Source organism: Piliocolobus tephrosceles, chromosome 16 (assembly GCF_002776525.5).
Source record: "Piliocolobus tephrosceles isolate RC106 chromosome 16, ASM277652v3, whole genome shotgun sequence".
Classification (NCBI taxonomy): domain Eukaryota; kingdom Metazoa; phylum Chordata; class Mammalia; order Primates; family Cercopithecidae; genus Piliocolobus; species Piliocolobus tephrosceles.
In genome coordinates, this window is record NC_045449.1 from 72517819 (window position 1) to 72537730 (window position 19912).

Consider the following 19912-nt stretch of genomic DNA (forward strand, 5'->3'; position numbering starts at 1 on the left):
CGCATGTCCTTTAAGTTGCCTACTTAGGTCTCTTCCAAGTGTACTTTCCTTTCTTTCCTGCTCTAAAGCTTTTTAATAAACTTCTACTCCTGCGCTAAAACTTGCCTAGATCTCTTTTTCTGCCTTCTGCCCCTCAGTCTAATTCTTTCTTCTGAGGAGGAAGAACTGAGGTTGCTGCAGACTGGGCGGTAATTCAGATATCTGTCGCACCCCTCACAGTCCCAGCTGTTCAGAAGGCCGTGGCTGAAAGGATCAAGAGGCTCATTTAAGCCCAGGAGATTGAGGCTGCAGTGAGCCATGATCACCCCACTGCACTCCAGCCTCGGGGATAAAGTGGGACCCCGTCTCAAAAAAAAGATTTTAACTGTATGCTTTTCTCCATCCATTAATTTCTACTATTAAAAGTGTTATTTTGGCTGGGCGCGGTGGCTCACGCCTGTAATCCCAGCACTTAGGGAGGCCGAGGCAGGTGGATCACGAGGTCAGGAGATCGAGACCATCCTGGCTAACACGGTGGAACCCCGTCTCTACTGAAAATACAAAAAATTAGCCGGGCAAGGTGGCGGGCGCCTGTAGTCCCAGCTACTCGGGAGGCTGAGGCAGGAGAATGGTGCGAACCCAGGAAGCAGAGCTTGCAGTGAGCCGACATCACACCACTGCACTCCTGCCTGGGCGACAGAGCAAGACTCCGTCTCAAAAAAAAAAAAAAAAAGTGTTATTTTAAAAAACTTTTTAAAGCTTAAATTCCTCTTATTAGAATGTTATATACACACACTTATACATTTGAGAAAACAGGAAACTAAAGCAAGAGCTGGAAAAGGAAAGAACAGTAGTAGTCAGCTAGACATTTGGTTTTGTATCCTTAACATCTATTCCGAGTGGAAATTAAATCAAATGAGCCTTTAACATAAACGTGTGAAAGAGTAATAGCATCTGGCCTGCTTCCTCCACACAATGAGGTGTGCATCATGTGACATGGGGGAAAACGGCAGATTTCTGGGAAAATAATTACCAAAGAATGTGCCAACATCTTCTTCTAGAATAATAAACTTCTTTTTCCTATCAAGGTCCATTGTTCAGGGACATTTCCATTACCTGACAACAGGAAAAATTATCTTTACTCTCAGAGTACAAAAGCATTCCTAAGAACAGAGAGCAACAACATAACCTTCTGACTCAAGATAGTCTCTGTTCCAGTAATTTGATGACAAATAGTGTTGCTGATCAGCAGAATATAGAGTGGAAGGGGCGGCTTTTTTGCACATGCTGTCCCCTACCTTTCAGTTAGGAGCACTCTTTTAAAACTAGAATTGCTTCAACAAGTCAGACAAAGTCTACAAAGTACTACAAATTACTGCAATAATACCCATGAGGCACACTTCCATAAGAAGAAAATGATATGCAGGAAGGATTAAACTGCCCATCCTCACAAGAAACATTTCATGGGCAAAGGCACTAAGGTAGATGTAGTCAGCACAATAATGGTCCCAAAGATATACATGTCCTAATCACTGGAACCTGTGACTATGTTAAATTCCATGGCAAAAGGGGATTAAGTTTGCAGATTGAAATAAATTTCCTAATCAGCCAATTTAGAAGAGGGAGATTATCCTAGATCATTCAGGTGAGCACATGGATTCTTCCAAATGGAAGAGGGAGGCAGGACAGTCACTGTCAGAGTGATGAAAGGGGAGACTCAACCAGCCACTGCTGGCTTTGAAGATGCAGGAAGGAGCTAAGAGCCAAGGAGTGTGGGCAGCCTCTAGAAGCTGGAAAGGTAAGGAGGCAGATCTTTCCCTAGAGCCTCCAGAAAGAAACATAACCCTGCTGAAACACGATTTTAGCCCAGTGAGACCTATTCCAGACTTCTGGCCTCCAAACTATAAGATAATAATGTATATTGTCTTAAGCCACTAAATTTGTGATAATTTGTCATGGCAGCAACAGGAAACTAATACAATGGAAATGTCCATCCGGCTGCTTTCTGGATGGTTTTTAATCTCAAAAAAAGACGTTGGCCAGGCACAGTAGCTCACGCCTGTAATCCCAGCACTTTCGGAGGAAGAGGCGGGTGGATCACCTGAGGTCAGGGGTTTGAGACCAGCCTGGCTAACATGGTGAAACCCCGTCTCTACTAAAAATACAAAATCAGCCAGGAATGGTGGCACATGCCTGTAATCCCAGCTACTTGGGAGGCTGAGGCAGAAGAATTGCTTCAACCTAGGAGGCGGAGGTTGCAGTGAGCTGAGATTGCACCACTGCATTCCAGCCTGGGTGACAGAGTGAGACTCCATCTCCAAAAAAAAAAAAAAAAAAGTAATGCCATTCTAGAGGAGATAAAGTAAAAAAAAGTAATCCTCATTCTAGAGGAGATAAGCATGAAGTGGGCTATTCAGAAGTCCAAGAGAGTTTCAATATCAAGACAACTGGCGAGCCCTCAAAAGCTGTATCTTGACTCTATTGTCAGGTTGTTGTCCTGACTAAAGAATGATGGTCCCTAAGAAGACAAAAACCAAGAGGTGTCACAGCACAAGAAAATAGTGTTTCCAGGGGTCCCTGGATGTGCTCCCCAAGAACCAGAGTCCACAGTTGAGCTGAGAGTAGGCAAATGATCACAACTTGATTTTTTTAAAAATCCTGCAATAGCATGAATAAATTGGCATAAATTCAAGTCCCAAAGTCTATTTTTGAACCTGCAAAGCTAGAGGATCTTGTCTTGAGATTCTTGGTGACCCTACCACAGTACTCATGTTCCAACGAGGCCCTGTCAAAAACCAGCCTTACGCTGTGCACGGTGGCTCACACCTGTAATCCCAGCACTTTGGGAGGTGGGAGGATCGTCAGAGCCCAGGACTTTGAGACCAGCCTGGGCAACATAGTGAGACCCCATCTCTACAGGAAAAAAAAAAAAAAAAAGCCAGCCTCTGCTCTAGCAGGAGACAAAGCTTCCAAGTCAAGGCTTCGGGCAGGAAGACTCTGGGAGATGCTCTGTAACTCCTTGGAAGAAACGCCATTCTGCTAGTGTTCTCTTGTCTCACTGTTAAAGAGTTCTTTCAGCAGCCTTTTTATTTAGTCATAAAGGGCAGAAGGGCAAAGAGAAGCCATGAAAAGGCCCCTGGAAATGGCTGAGAGACAAGCTCAGTAAGATCTGTTAACCTTTACCTGGTTACCTGGATTTCTCATAAACTCTAGTGGCCCAACCACAAAACATGTTCTGGCTCCAGGGAATCATCAAAGGCCAGGCTGTGTAATTCTTGCTGCCACAATATCAAACCCAGTTTACCACAGTCCCTGGGAGGAAACAGCAGCCCCTACACTAAATGCTACCCGGAGGATTAAGGAAAAAGATATTGCCTTTACTGCATGATCCTACAAACTCCTCAAATTTCAACCCTAAGATTAACAATGGCTCTTTCAACGTAAATGTGTTTAATAACCAGCAACACAGGTTTAACCAAAACTCTCCACAAACTATATCAAGATATAAAACTCTGTATCCCACTCCCAGGAGAAAGAAAGTTTAGAAAGTACATAAATTCATCTCTGAGAGGTCTGAGAAAAACCAAAAAAAAAAACAAAGAAAATACACAAATAGCATATAAGGTATGTAAAAGTGCAAGGACATAAAAATGAGGAGGGGGTGTGAATGAGCAGCCAGTATAGAAAAAGCCCATTCAAAGCATGGCCTTTGCATGGAGCCTGAGAAATGTAGCTTGCGGTGCCAGCTCAGCCACTTATCAGCTATATCCCTTTAGAATCTCTCTACGTCTCCATTTCCTCACCTACAAAATCAGTACATTATTTGTTCCCACCCACAGGGTAACTGTGAGGATTAAAGGAGAACTTACGAAAAATGTTCAGCCATGAACTTCATGCGTAGCAAGCAGTTAACTCCCAGTGTGGGAACAGTGAAAGCAGTGACACCTACTCTGGCATGTTCCCATCTCATTTCATCCCAGGAGGTAACTGCCTGGGTAGACCCCAAAGTCTAGGTTGGAATTCCTAATTCTTTTGGGATATTATAAACCCATAAAATAAATATTTCAATTCTAATTCTAAAAATCTTTTTAGAATTTAATTTCCTCCATGCTTTGTCACTGCGGTCTGGACACAGAGAAATCGGAGAAGTCTTTGTCAAAGTTAGAGAACAAGTTGAAGAAGTCTCCATCTTCAATAAATCAGTAAAAGTCAATGCAGTCTGTAATCCGGTAGTTTGTATTCCCAGCACTTTGGGAGTCCGAGATGGGAAGACTGCTTGAGGCCAGGAATTCAAGACCAGCCTGGTCAACATAGTAAGACCCCATGTCTAAATTTTTTAAAACAAATTTTTTTTAAGTACGTCTCACTCAGAACACAGTGAAAGCTGGAAGTCCCCAGGCTCCCATAGCATTTGTCGGTATTTCCACCATAGTAAATTTCCATGTGAACCGCCCTACACTGTGAGCTTCTGGAAAGCAGGGCCTGTATCCTAAAATTCTTCACAGCCTGAGCATCAAGCAAATACCCTGACACAAATAATTTAAAAAGTCTAAACAAATGGATGAATAGATGAACAAATAGATGAACAGATGAACAAATGGATGAATAGATGAACAAATGGATGGTTGGATAGATGGGAAACAATTCAAATGGCAAGAAACAGAAAAGAATCCAGTGTTTTTTTCAAGCCTGAATGATTGGAGTGATAAGTAAATGGTGATAAAAGTTCAAAAACTTAGGGAGGTCTAGAGGAAACACCAGAATAAAAGGGTCAGGAGCAAGCCTTGGACGTGCTGAATCTCGGACAATGACGGAATATCCAAGGGGAATGAGCAGGAAGCACGTGAAAATGCCAGAATACAGCTAAAATTCAAATTCTCTTAATTTCAATCATTAGGGCTGTTGGAAATAATATTTCAGGGAATTAGAGAACACAAAAGAAAGTAACTTAAGTTAAACAGGTTTCAAAAACACATATAGTCTGCAGCTGCTGTGTACAGAAGCCAGAACAGACAAAATGAAATGTGAGACCGATCATCCTGGAGCTTTACAACACATCACATATGAATGCTTTCATTCAAGACTGGCTTGGAATCATCGCCCAAAGGTATAAAAAAGAGCCTATAAATAGTCTTAATATCCCCCAGGTAAAAACAAAAAGCTCTCCACTCTGCATCAACTTTCAGCTCCTGCCCTTTCTCACTTTCCATTTACCATCTAGTTACCCGAAGAGTTATATACTTCTGCCTTCAGTCTCCCTTTCAGATCTCTTCCTCTACCCAGCCCTTCAGTGGTAGTATTCCAAGACAATATCCTTGCACTTCTAAATCAGCCTGCGGCATCACCCACTCCCTAGGTTCCACTCCCACTCATGCGTTGATCACCTCTGGAATTCCAGGTCCACATTCAGCTATTGAATGGGTCTCTCAAAGTGGACACTGTACAAGTACCACAAAACTCGACAGAATACGCCCAAAACCGAAGCCTGTTCTCAGTATGGAAACTCTCCAAGCAGTCATCCAGACAGAAACCCGGCACTCACTTTCGTCGCTGTCTCCCTTGTCTCCTTTCAATGCTATGTGCCTCGCAAATATGGGCAACCAAATCCATCAATTTCATGTCCTTCACCGGTCCTGTATTTATTTTCTCCTACCTCCTACTCCCACAGCCTGAATTCAAGCCCTCATCACCTAGCTCACCTACCTCCATAAGTTCCTTAAGGGTCTCTCCACTGCCTATCTGAGCCACACTAAGTCAGAAGAATCTTTCTAAAATGCAATACAACGCTCTGCTTTTCCCTCTCCTTTCCTCCGCCTGCTTCCTTTCTCCCTCCCTTCCCCTCTTGGCAAAAATAAAAAATAAAAATAAAAAAAAGAGCAGGCACAGTGGCTTACACCAGCACCTTGGGAGATGGAGGTTGGCAAATCACTTGAGGCCAGGAAATCAAGACCAGCCTGGCCAACATGGCAAAACCCCATCTCTACTAAAAATACAAAAATTAGCCGGGTGTGGTGGCACGTGCCTGTAATCCCAGCTACTCAGGAGGCTGAGGCACGAAAATCACTTGAACCCAGGAGGCGGAAGTTGCAGTGAGCTGAGATCACACCAGTGAACTCCAGTCTGGGCAACACAGCAAGACTATGTCTCAAAACAAAAAGCAAAATAATCATCATAAAATACTCCTGGTTTAAACCCGTTCATAGCTCCATGTCCCAGAGAATAAGTCCTGGGTAACAACACATACTGAAGCCCCCCATAACTATCCCCATTTCTTCGAACCCTGCCTCTGGCCTCCTCCCTCTGCGCAGAGCCTGCTCTCCAGGCACAAAGAACCACTTGTAGCTCCCCAAGTGGCCAAACTGCTTCACACCTCCTGTCCTCTCATTCTCTTTGCTTGATACATATTTCTCTGCAATGTTTTCCTACTTGGCACTAACTCATCTTTCACAATCCAGGCCAAGGGCCAGCTCCTCTACAAACTCCCGTGGCCAATCCAGTGTCATCCCAACGCCGGTGGAACTGGCACTGCTCTCCTTGGTTTACCTACGTTTTTCATGCACACACCTGCCACATCTACTGTAATGTGCTCCTTCACAGCTTGCTGCCATGTTTGTCTCCTCCTTCTAGACTCAAAGCATCGGTGACAATAGGGACTACATAGTATGAAATGATCACTCATGCTTGTTGATTGAATAAACAATTACAAACTGCTCATAGAAACAAACCTGTGAGCTGGATGCGGTGGCTCACACCTGTAATTCCGACACTTTGGGAGGCCGAGGCAGGTGGATCCCGAGGTCAGGAGTTCAAAACCAGCGTGGCCAACATGGTGAAACCCCGTCTCTACTAAAAATACAAAAATTGGCCAGGCGCGGTGGCTCATGCCTGTAATCCCAGCACTTTGGGAGGCCGAGGTGGGTGGATTACAAGGTCAGGAGGTCGAGACCATCCTGGCCAACATGGTGAAACCCCATCTGTACTAAACATACAAAACTTAGCCAGGCGTGGCGGCACGTACCTATAATCCCAGTTACTTGGGAGGCTGAGGCAGGAGAATCGTTTGAGCCAGGGAGTCAGAGGTTGCAGTGAGCCAAGATCACACCACTGCACTCCAATCTGGCGACAGAGCAAGACTTTGTCTCAAAAAAAAAAAAAAGAAAAAGAAAAATACAAAAATTAGCCAAGCGTGGTGGTGGGTTTCTATAATTCCAACTGCTTGGGAGGCTGAGGCAGGAGAATTGCTTAAACCCGGGAGGTGGAGGATGCAGTGAGCCGAAATCATGACACTGCACTCCAGCCTGGGCAACAAGAGTGAAACTCCATCTCAAAAAAACAGGCACAAACCTGTGACATTACTAGACAATAGGTGTTTTTTTTGTTTTGTTTTTGTTTTTTTGAGACAGAGTCTCACTGCTGCCCAGGCTGGAGTGCAGTGGTGCGACCTCGGCTCACTGCAATCTCCACTTCCTGGGTTCAAGCGATTCTCCTGGCTCAGCCTCCCAAGTAGCTGGGACTACAGGCGTGCACTACCACGCCTGGCTAGTTTTTATATTTTTAGTAGAGACGGGGTTTCACCATGTTGGCCGGATGGTCTCAATCTCTTGACTTCGTGATCCTCCTGCCTTGGCCTGCGATTACAGGCGTGAGCTACAGCGCCCAACCGAAAATAGGCTTTTTTAATAGCCTTATGCCAATTCCATCATTCATACCTAACACTACTAATTACAACATAGATTTAACAATGCCAGGTAAGGGCATGCTTCTGAAACAGAAGCCTCAAAGACTCAAGAAAAGGTATAAAATGGCCAAGAGCAGGAGCTCACACCTGTAATCCCAGCACTTTGGGAGGCCAAGGCAGGCAGACTGCTTGAGCTCAGAGGTTGAAGACCAGCACGGCCAACATGGGGAAACACTGACTCTCCTAAAAATACAAAAACTGGCCAGGCGCAGTAGCTCACATCAGTAATCCCAGCACTTTGGGAGGCCAAGGTGGGCAGATCACATGAGGCCAGGAGTTTCAGACCAGCCTGCCCAACATGGCAAAATCCCATCTCTATTAAAAATACAAAAATTAGCCAGGCGTGGTGGTGTCCACCTATAATCCCAGCTACTCAGGAGGCTGAGGCAGGTGAACTGCCTGAACCTGGGAGGCAGAGGTTACAGTTAGCGAAGATCACACCACTGCACTCCAGCCTGGGCAACAAAACAAGACCCCGTCTGAAAAATAAAATAAAATAAAAATATAAAAATTAGCCAGGTGCAGTGGCGCATGCCTGTAATCTCAGCTACTCAGGTGGATGAAGCATGAGAAATGCCTGAACCCAAGAGGCAGAGGTTGCAGTGAGCCGAGATCACACCACTGCCCTCCAACCGGGATGACAGAGCAAGACCGTCTCAAAGAAAAAAAATGGCTGGGTACAGTGGCTCACACCTGTAATCCTAGCACTTTGGGAGGCCGAGGCGGGCAGATCATGAGGTCAGGAGATAGACACCATCCTGGCCAACATGGTGAAACCCTGCCCTACTAATAATACAAAAATTAGCTGGGCGTGGTGGCATGCGCCTGTAGTCCCAGCTACTCGGGAGACTGAGGCAGGAGAATGGCTTGAACCAGGGATTTGGAGGTTGCAGTGAGCCGAGATTGCGCCACTACACTCCAGCCTGGCGATAGAACAAGACTCCATCTCAAAAAAAAAAAAAAAAGAAGAAGAAAAGGTGGAAAATATAAGAAGACTTGGATAAGGAAGGTATTATCCTGGCCCTTGTTATAAAATTCAGTCACTAAAGAAAGCAGCTGGCCGGGCACGGTGGCTCAAGCCTGTAATCGCAGCACTTTGGGAGGCCAAGACGGGCGGATCATGAGGTCAGGAGATCGAGACCATCCTGGCTAACATGGTGAAACCTCGTCTCTACTAAAATAAAAATACAAAAAAACTAGCCGGGCGAGGTGGCGGGCGCCTGTAGTCCCAGCTGCTCGGGAGGCTGAGGCAGGAGAATGGCGTAAACCCGGGAGGCAGAGCTTGCAGTGAGCTGAGATCCGGCCACTGCACTCCAGCCCGGGCGACGGGGTGACCGTCTCAAAAAAAGAAAGAAAGAAAGAAAGAAAGCAGCTAATAACCATCTCATTACCATGAAAGCAGAAATATACAATGTCACGCTATCCTGGATAATGACCAGTCATAGAAATCCCCCACATACCCTTCACTGCTTTTGTGTTTTTCTGAACTTAATGCAAACAGAGAAGCAAAACAACATTAGCAGCAGTTTCAGAGGATGTGGGATTCACTTCTTGATCATTTCTAAATAATTTTCCACCTCCTCCATGCCTCTATTATTGCAACTGAAACTAAACTGCAACAGTACTTAGAGACAATCAAGAAGTAGTGTGGCAATGGAACAGATGAACAGGTTCAGGCAAAGTACTTTTCTTTAGAAGCCCACTCTGAAGGCTGTCATCTTGGAGAAGAGAGCAGGAAAGGGGTGGAACAATAACAGGAAAGCCGACTCAACCGGCTACACGGTTCTCAAGCTGAAGTCTTCCAACGGTCCAGCACAATACGCAGAGAGATGTTTCATCCCTCCTGTTCCAAATGACCTATGATGTGTGCCCCCATACTTGAAATAAGAAGGCAATCTCCTAATTTTTACTATAGAATAAGTGTCCTAACTGATTGCCAATGCAAGAAATATAGAAGAATAAATCTGTTCGACAAACTCTCTTCTGATTAACCCATGGAATATTTAGAAAGGAGCAGGTATGATCCATAAGATTCCAGAAACTGAACTGTTTTGTTTTGTTTCATTTTTGTTTTTTGAGATGGAGTCTCACTCTGTCGCCAGGCTGGAGTGCAGTGGCGTGATCTCGGCTCACTACGACTTCCGCCTCCCAGGTTCAAGCGATTCTCTCCTGCCTCAGCCTCCCGAGTAGCTGGGACTACAGGCACGTACCACCACGCCCAGCTGATTTTTGTATTTTTATTAGAGATAGGGTTTCACCATGTTGGCCAGGATGGTCTCAATCTCTTGACCTCGTGATCCGCCCGCCTCGGCCTCCCAAAGTGCTGGGATTACAGGCGTGAGCCACTGCATCTGGCCTGTTTTGTTTTTGAGATGTTGTCTCACTATGTTGCCCAGGCAGTAGTGCAGTGGCATGATGTCAGCTCACTGCAACCTCTGCCTCCCAGGTTCAAGTGATTCTAGTGACTCAGCCTCCTGAGTAGCTAGGATTACAGGCGAGCACCACCACGCCCGGCTAATTTTTTGTTTTGTTTTGTATTTTAGTAGAGATGGGGTTTCACCATGTTGCCCAAGCTGCTCTTGAACTCCTGAGCTTAAGCGATCTGCCCACCTCGACCTCCCAAAGTGCTGGAATTACAAGCATGAGCCACCATGCCCAGCCCGAAACTGAGTGGTTTATCATTAAAACCCAGACCAACATTAAATAACATTAAATAACATCTATTTAATTCACAGCAAGGTATGGTGGCTCATGCCTGTAATCCTAGCACTTTAGGAAGCCAAGGCAGGAGAATCACTTGAGGCCAGGAGTTCAAGACCAGCCTGGGTAACACAGTGAGACCCTGCTCTATTTAATTAAAAGAAAAAGTATAGTTTCAAAAAAAAAAAAAAAAAATCTATTGGCCGGGAGCAGTGGCTCACACCTGTAATCCCAGCACTCTGGGAGGCAGAGGCAGGCAGATCACCTGAGGTTAGGAGTTTGAGGCCAGCCTTACCAACATGGTGAAACCACATCTCTACTAAAAATTAAAAAACTAGCAGGGCACGGGTAATTCCAGCTACTCAAGAGGCTGAAGCACAAGAATTGCTTGAACCCGGGAGGCGGAGCTGGCAGTGAGCCGAGATTATGCCACTGCACTCCAGCCTGGGCAACAGAGCAAGACTCCATCTCAAAAAAAAAAAAAAAAAAAAAGAAAATTAAATTAAATTTTTAAAATATCTATTTAATTCACAATTTCTCCTCGTAAGGAAACATTTTGTATTGGCCAGAAGACAATATATGGGTTGAGAGATCGTCCATCTTTAAAAGAAAAATTAAAAGAAAGGTAAACGACTGTTGGAGTTAGCCAAAATCTAAACTAGACCCCAGTCAAAACTGATATACATTTTCCCCATGCTTAAAACATCAGAATGACAAAAACCTGTAAATCACCTTATCTGATAGAAGAGAGTTAACCTCAGTTAAGTAAATAAATCATCATTCCTTATGACATACCCAGTTCATAATACACAAATATGCAACAACAAAAAAAAAATTTCAATCTAGCTAGTAATCAGTAGATTTAATGAATCACCATTTGTAACTACCAAATTCAGTTTGTTTGTTTTTTTAAAAAAAACCCTTGAAACCTGTTGATCCTCACTGGGGGCACATTTGCACTGTTCCAAGTGCATGTACTGATTCACTGCTAAGAACAGAGTAAACTGGTACAGCCCTTTTGGAAAAAGTTGGTACCAAGCATCAAGAATTCTAAAAATGTTTCTACTCTCCGACAAGTTCATGTCACCCTGAGAATACATCTTAAAGATCACAAAGTGTGTATAATTATGGCAACCTTATGTTCCAGATTTTCTAAGAAAGTGTTCACTGCAAATAATTGTGTTCTTTTCAATAAAGGCAAATCAGTAAGTTAGTAACTAAGTTTGACAACAATGGAAGTCATCCATATCATAGAAAAACAAAGAAAATGGGTTCTGCATGGGGTCAAACATGTATAGAAGTGTTCCGGTTTCTGTTTGAAATGGAGAGTTGAGGAAAAAACTCATACTCACCATATATTAACTTTTTATAAGATGGAACTTGGTTCAATCCATTATTCCCTCCGCAGTTGCTGAGCTGCCTCGGTAGCACCCCAGGCACCATACTATTCTGGAGACATCGTGATGAAAAGGCAAATCTTTCTTAAATGCAACAGGCTCCTCTCCCCGGCCCACAGCAGCACCCGGACATGCCACTGCCCAGACCTTATTTTTCTTGTGGAATCTTCTCACCACCCACACACAGGTCTCCATGGTACAGTATGATAGCTCTTCCTATAATTCTGGCATAAATCCTCCTTTTATCCAGTCTTTGGTCACAAACCCTAATACACACATGTGAAATGTTCTCAAATTTCCCATGGTAGACACTCAAGATTATGCCTGTGATAAAACTCCTTTCCATTAAAACACAGAAGAAACTACTCTCCCCCTTTTTTTTTTTTTTTTTTTTTTTGAGACGGAGTCTCGCTCTGTCTCCCAGGCTGGGGTGCAGTGGCCGGATCTCAGCTCACTGCAAGCTCCGCCTCCCGGGTTTACGCCATTCTCCTGCCTCAGCCTCCCGAGTAGCTGGGACTACAGCCGCCCGCCACCTCGCCCGGCTAGTTTTTTTGTATTTTTTAGTAGAGACGGGGTTTCACCGTGTTTGCCAGGATGGTCTCGATCTCCTGACCTCGTGATCCGCCCGTCTCGGCCTCCCAAAGTGCTGGGATTACAGGCGTGAGCCACCGCGCCCGGTTCTCTTCTTATCAAAACCCCGAAGTACCTACCAGAGCCTTCTGCATGGGAAATCGGGTTAGAACTGCCACAAGGCACTGCTCCCTCAGACAGCCCGCCATCTGTGGCTGGCATAACGGCCCTCGGCTTGCTCCTGCTTTCCCTCTGTGCCACTAGGCACCCGCCTCTGCAGTGACCCCAGCTCCCGAGGCATCACACCATCCACAGACCACAGGGTTAGTCCTCCTGAGGTCCCCCTGTGCGTTATGACACCACACCTAACCAGGCACAGAAACCAGGCTGAACACGCTGACAGTCTCCAGTGGCCCATGAGGCTTGGGGGGAACGATGGGGGTAGGGGAAGGGGAGAGATGGACAGAAGTTACTGATTAAAAGTGATCTTGAAAGCCTCCGGGCCGGGCGCAGTGGCTCAAGCCTGTAATCCCAGCACTTTGGGAGGCCGAGACGGGCGGATCACGAGGTCAGGAGATCGAGACCATCCTGGCTAACACGGTGAAACCCCGTCTCTACTAAAAAATAAAAAAAACTAGCCGGGCGAGGTGGCGGGCGCCTGTAGTCCCAGCTACTCGGGAGGCTGAGGCAGGAGAATGGCGTAAATCCGGGAGGCGGAGCTTGCCGTGAGCTGAGATCCGGCCACTGCACTCCAGCCTGGGCCACAGAGCGAGACTCCGTCTCAAAAAAAAAAAGAAAGAAAGCCTCGGGTGCTAGGGGTCTTTTTTCTTTTTACCCCTGCCCTGAGTATTCCCTCATATCCTTCCCTCAAAGGCCAAAGCCAGAGACAGTAGATACGTTTCTATGCAATTGCACCTCAATGCTTCCTGAAATATGCGAATGAACAATTTTCTTGAATGTCTTACCCCACCACGCTTCCTCCACGCATAAAGTGAAACCTAGTGTTTTTAACTCTTGCTGAAAACACTGACATTTTAACTTAAAATTAGTTCTATCTTTCTTGCTTTAGATAATGAATTAGTTCCACCTTTCCTGCTTTAGATAATCAATCTGGGAATTCAATATAAAAATCACATCAAAGGCAAATAAAAAGTAAGGTATTTCAGAAGCTGAATAAGTAAAGGACATTTGCAGACCTCTCTTCCTTTTCATTTGAAAACTCACCTAAAAATTATTTTAAAATTATCTGTTGACAACTTCCCCAATTGAAGCTAACTTCTTGAAAGGAACAAAAATAAGACATGCATTTGCTATAATGAACATGATAGACCCCAGCAACTTTCATTTTAAATGTTTATATAGAAATTATGCCTAAAGGCTGGGCGCGGTGGCTGCTCATGCCTATAATCCCAGCACTTTGGGAGGCTGAGGCATGCAGATCACCTGAGGTCAGCAGTTTCAGACCAGCCTGGCCAACATGTAGACCCTGTCTCTACTAAAAATACAAAAATTAGCCGAGTGTGGTGGCACGCGCCTGTAATCCCAGCTACTTGGGAAGCTGAGACAGGAGAATCGCGTGAACCCAGGAGGCAGAAGTTGCAGTGAGCTAAGATCACGCCACTGCACTCCAGCCTGGGCAACAGAGTAAGACTCTGTCTCAACAACAACAAAAAAAAGAAATTATGCTTAAAAAGGAAGTTCATAAATGAATCACGGCAACTGCAGTCATTAGCCCCAAAATGATGACCATTACAGAGCAGCAGGATGAACATACTCTCTGGAAAATCCCTCAAATACCCCCTTAAAGTGCATTATATGTGGCTTTCTGGTTACAACCCTGAACATAATTACACAGAAATATATACCGGTAACAGCACACACAAGCCAGGCATAGTGGCTCACACCTGTAATCCTGGCAGTTTGGGAGGTTGAGGTGGGCAGATCACTTGAGGCCAGGAGTTCGAGAACAGCCTGGCCAACACGGTGAAACCCCACCTCTACTAAAAATACAAAAAAATTAGCCAAGCATAGTGGTACACGCCTGTAGTCCCAACTACTCAGGAGGCTAAGGCACAAGAATCGTTTGAACCCGGGAGACAGAGGTTGCAGTGAGTCAAGATCATGCCACTGGACTCCAGTCTGGATAACAGAGCGAGACTCTGTCTAAAAAAAAAAAGTACACACAGTATGCATGTTATAAAGAGAATGTATGCAAAATTTAATTTTTACAATTTTTTTTCTTTTTCCTGAGCACAACAGTATTTCCTGTAAGTTAATGGTTTGTCTGGTGGGACTCCACAGTGCCATAAACAGTTTTTTTTTTTTTTTTTTTTTTTTTTTTTAAAGAAACCAGTAGGCCGGGTGTGGTGGCTCTTACCTGTAATCCCAGCCCTTTGGGAGGCCTAGGCAGGCGAATCACCTGAGGTTGGGAGTTCAAGATCAGCCTGACCAACATGGAGAAACCCTGTCTCTACTAAAAATACACAATTAGCCAGGCGTGGTGGCACATGCCTGTAATCCCAGCTACTTGGGAGGCTGAGGCAGAAGAATTGCTTGAACCCAGGAGGCGGGGGTTGCGGTGAGCCGAGATCGCACCATTGCACTCCAGCCTGGGCAACAAGAGTGAAACTCTGTCTCAAAAATAAATAAATGAACCAGTAAAAACATATCCCACATAGGTGTAGTCTGAACCAAACTGTCCCTATCCCGGGAATACAAACGAATACTGGAGTTGAGAAAGCCTTTTTGTTGGTTTTTGAAATTGTCTTTAATTGAACAGAGAAACTCTTAAGATTCTCTTTCTACAGCATTTTATCAATGAGCCATTGTGTTCCAAAAGTTCTTTAATACTAAAAGGTAGGTAGGAAATTACGATGCATTTCCCTCAAGAAAGAATTCTAAGGCCGGGTGCAGTGACTCACACCTGTAATCGCAGCACTTTGGAAGGCTGAGGCAGGCAGATCTCGAGGTCAGGAGATCGAGACCATCCTGGCTAACACGGTGAAACCCCCATCTCTACTAAAAATACAAAAAAAAAAAGAGAAAAAGATTTCTAAAAACAATGGTACCTGTCCTAGGCTGATTCACAAAACATTACCAACTTACACGGCAGGGACGGGGCAAAAGCAGAGGAAGCACTGTTGAAACAGCACACAAAGTTAACACTGTAAGAAATGTTTCTCATTATTCTAAAAACCAAATATTAAGGTTTAGGCTGGGCGTGGTGGCTCACGCCTGTAACCCCAGCACTTTGAGAAGTTGAAGCAGGCGGATCAACTGAGGTCAGGAGTTCAAGACCAGCCTGGCCAACCCCGTCTTTACTAAAAATACAAAAATTAGCCAGATGTGATAGCATGTGCCTGTAGTGCCCCCTACTCAGGAAGCTGAGGAAGGAGAATCGCTTAAACCCAGGAGATGGAAGCTGCAGTGAGCTGAGATTGTGCCACTACACTCCAGCCTGGGTGACAGAGCAAGACTGTCTCAAAAAAAAAAAAAAAAAAGAAAGAAAGAAAGAAAAGAAAAGAAAAAAAACTTAAGGTTTAAAAAGTTTACTTACGGCCGGGAGTGGTGGCTCACGCCTATAATCCCAGCACTTTGGGAGGCCAAGGCAGTCGGATCACTTGAGGTCAGGAGTTTAAGACAAGCCTGGCCAACATGGTGAAACCCCATTTCTACTAAAAACACAAAAATCAGCCAGGTGTGGTGGCAGGTGCCTGTAATCCCAGCTACTCGGGAGGCTGAGGTAGGAGAATCACTTGAACCCAGGAGGCAGAGGTTGCAGTGAACCAAGATTGCATCACTGCACTCCAGCCTGGGCAACAGAGTGAGACTCCATCTCAATAAAAAAAAAAAAAAAGAAAGAAAGAAAGAAAAAGAAAAAAGTTTAATTAGGCCTGGCACAGTGGCTCATGCCTATAATCTCAACATTTTCAGAGGCCGAGGCTGGAGGATGGTTTTAGAACAGCCTGTGTAACATAGGGAGACTCTGCATCTATTTTAAAAAATAAAAATAAAAAGTTTGTTTAGAAGAAAACAATGGAAGTTCTGAGGTGACGTCTGAACACGTCATGCTATATGCTTTATAAATCCATCACACACATTTCCTTTTACAATGTGGGATGTGGTCAAGGTAAATTCTTTGTGAAACCTATGAGGGAAATGGACAGTTCTGGAGACTAACACAAACCTTAAAGAACTTGGGAGTCTTATTCTTCATATGATCATCTTACACCATCAGGTACTTTTTGTGTGGTGACCCTATGGATGGGGAATCTCCTTTAATTCAATCTTTTTAGTTCCTCCAAAATAAAAGGATGATATTTAAAACTAGAAAGGGGAATAGGCCGGGCATGGTGGCTCATGCCTGGAATCCCAGCACTTTGGGAGGCCTAGGCAGGGGGATCACCTGAGGTCAGGAGTTTGCGACCAGACTGACCACCATGGAGAAACCCTCTCTCTACTAAAAATACAACATTAGCCGGGCGTGGTGGCGCATGCCTGTAATCCCAGGTACTCAGGAGGCTGAGGCAGGAGAATCGCTTGAACCTGGGAGGCAGAGGTTGCAGGGAGCCGAGACTGTGCCATTGCACTCCAGCCTGGGCAACAAGAATGAAACTCCGTCTCAAAAAAAAAAAAAAAGAAAGGGGAAGAATAAACTTCTAAACTTTGTCATCTTGGTGTGTGGCAGACAGAATAATAGCCCCTAAAGATGTCCAGGTCCTAATCCCCAGAACTTGTGAATCGGTTACCTCACTTGGCAGAAGGGGAATTAAGGTAACAGATGGAATTAAGTTGCTAATCTTTATCCCTGATTATCCAGGTGGGTCCACTGCAATCACAAGGATCTTAATAAGAGGGAGGTAGGAGGTCGAGAGAAATGAGAAGATGCTACCTGCTGGCTTTGAAGATGGAAAGGGGTACTATGAACCATGGAACACAGGTGGCCTCTAGAAGCTGGAAAAGGTAAGGAAATGGGTCCTCCCCTGAGCCGCCAAAAGAACCAGCCTGGTCAACACCTTGGTTTTAGCACAGTGAGACCTATTTTGGACTTCTGACCTGCAGAACCCTGAAACAAATGTATGTTGTTTTGAGCCACCAGGCTTGTGGTAATATAACAGGTATAGGAAACTAACACACCCTGCTTCCATTCACCTCTTTCAAGTACAAGTGCAAAATGTCATGCCTGGTGGCAAAGCACTCACTGTATGAAAAGCAACCAGACCAAGAGCTTCCTGCCCACTGCAGCAGGCAAGAACACAAGAGAGGCCACGAAAGCCTGGTAGGCAGGACACTGGGATCTGAGGGAAATTAAATGGCAAGAGGAGGCAGAGAAAAGAGCAGCAGGCAAAACTGCTGCCGGCTTCTCAGCAGTGGGCAGGAGTGAAATCTGGAGGGGCTGAACAATCTTTTGGGGCCAGCCAGTGGGTGATTCTTCTTTTAATCACAAAAGGAGGCTGGGGCAGTGGCTTATGTCTGTAATCCTAACACTTTGGGAGGCCAAGATAGGCACTGGAGTTCACACCAGCCTAGGCAACATAGGGAGACCTCCCTCTCTACAAAAAAAATAAAAATAATTAGCAGGGCGTGGTAGCCCGGGCCTGTAGTCCAGGTTGCTGGAGGGGCTGAGAAGGGAAGTGAGAGGATTGCTTGAGGCCAGGAAGCAGAGCGTGCAGTGAGCTATGACAGCGCCCCTGCACTCCAGCCTGCGCAAGAGAGCTAGACCCTGTCTCAAAAACAAAACAAAACAAACAACAAAAAAGCCGCACATGCTGCTTTTACTTGTTTACTTAGAAGGTAACAAATGAATATAATAAATAAAAAAAAAAAAAAAAAAAAAAAGAAGGTAACAAATGGGTCGGGTGTGGTGGCTCACGCCTGTTATCCCAGCACTGTGGCAGGCAGAGGTGGGAGGCTTGCTTGGGCCTAGGAGTTCAAGACCAGGTTGGGTAACATGGCAAGACCCCATCTTTTAAAAAAATAGATTAGGCTGGGCGCGGTGGCTCACGCCTGTAATCTCAGCACTTTGGGAGGCCTAGGCGGGTGGATCACCTGAGGTCAGAAGTTCAAGACCAGTCTGGCCAACATGGCGAAACCCAGTCTCTACTAAAAATACAACAATTAGCCAGGCGTGGTGGCACGTGCCTGTAGTCCCAGCTACTCGGGAGCCCGAAGCAGGAGAATAGCTCAGCTCGCCCGGGAGGCAGAGGTTGCAGTGAGCCGAGATGGCGCCACTGCACTCCAGCCTGGGCGACAGAGTGAGACTGTCTCAAAAATTAAAATAAAGTAAAATAAAAATAAAAAAAAATATTAGCCGGGCATTGTGGCGTGCGTGTGGTTCCAGCCACTCAGGAGGCTGACTTGAGCTACGATCACGCTACTATGCTCCAGCCTGGGTGACAGAGCGAGATCCCGTCTCTTAAAAAAAAAGAAAAATGTTCCATTAGTTTTATTAAACTAGAATTGGGTTCCATTTGGCCACACAGTTCTGCTTTATTTGTACTTTGCTACCAAACCACAAAAGTTCACCACTTGTTCTATTTGCCATTCTTTCTTTTAATTCCTCATGAACAAACTTAACATTAATTAACTACAGCATGTCAAACAACCTTTTGCAACCCCTACAATTTCAAACTCTTGGAGGGAGGCACCCCTGGCTGGGGCCAGCAGCTTCAGTGAGCGGGAGCGAGGGGAGCGGGACTGCGGCTCCGCTTGTCAAGTCTCCAGTCGGCGGCGGAGCGGCGTCCCCACCGCGGGCCCCTTCGGGCTCCACACCCGCGTCTCGGCAGGCGGCGACGCACCGGACCGGCGGCGGCCGGGCCCAGACACCCGTGAGCAGGGCCGTCCCAGAGCCCGCGCCTCGCCGGCGGCGCCGCTCCCCGTTCTCATTTGTGAACAAAGACATGGACCGGGCACAACTCGCTGACGCCGGGAGCAGCCGGAAACTGCGGGGAACCGGGCCCAGCCATCCGCGCGTCCGCTCAGAGCCCCGCAGAGGGGAGGCAGGGCCAGCGACCCCCACCCCTCGGCGCCCCTGGACCCAGACTGCGACCCCTGCCCCGGGGACCCCAGTGACCCCAATGACGCTCATCCCTCAGAGCCCCCGCGATCCTGCCCAGAGACCCCAATGACTCTCATTCCTCAGAGCTCGCGGCGACCCCCGGCCCCGCGAGACCGCGAGCCCGGCCTGTGACCCCCGCCCCGGCCACCTACATCCCTCAGCGCCGCCGGCGACCCCGGCCCCGGCGACCCTCATCCCTCAAAACCCCCTGCGACCCCTGCCCCGTGGAGGCCCCGTGCACCGCTCGCCCGCCGGTCGCCCCGGGCTCCGCGTCCCGCACCAGTGTCCCCGGGAAACGCCAGCCGCCACAGGCGCTGCCTGACGGCCGGGCCCGAAGGAGACTGGGGGCAGCAAGGGCGACGCGTCCGCCGCCAGGGCGCACTGACCGTAGCTGTCGTCCTCCTCCATGGTGCGGGCGCCGGGCTCCGCGCCCCAGCTCTCCGCTCGCGTCCCGCCGCGCCACCCGCGCCC

The 19912-nt window shown here is 46.5% G+C and overlaps 1 protein-coding gene across 1 annotated transcript in view; it reads right to left on the bottom strand.

Annotated features, from left to right (window-relative positions):
- Nucleotides 1-19912, bottom strand: part of CYTH1 (cytohesin 1) — a 105465-nt gene extending 85553 nt beyond the window's left edge. The window contains exon 1 of the mRNA XM_026455877.1: nucleotides 19828-19912. Coding sequence (XP_026311662.1) covers nucleotides 19828-19849 — 22 coding nt within the window. The 5' untranslated portion in view covers nucleotides 19850-19912. The remainder of the gene's footprint in view (nucleotides 1-19827) is intronic.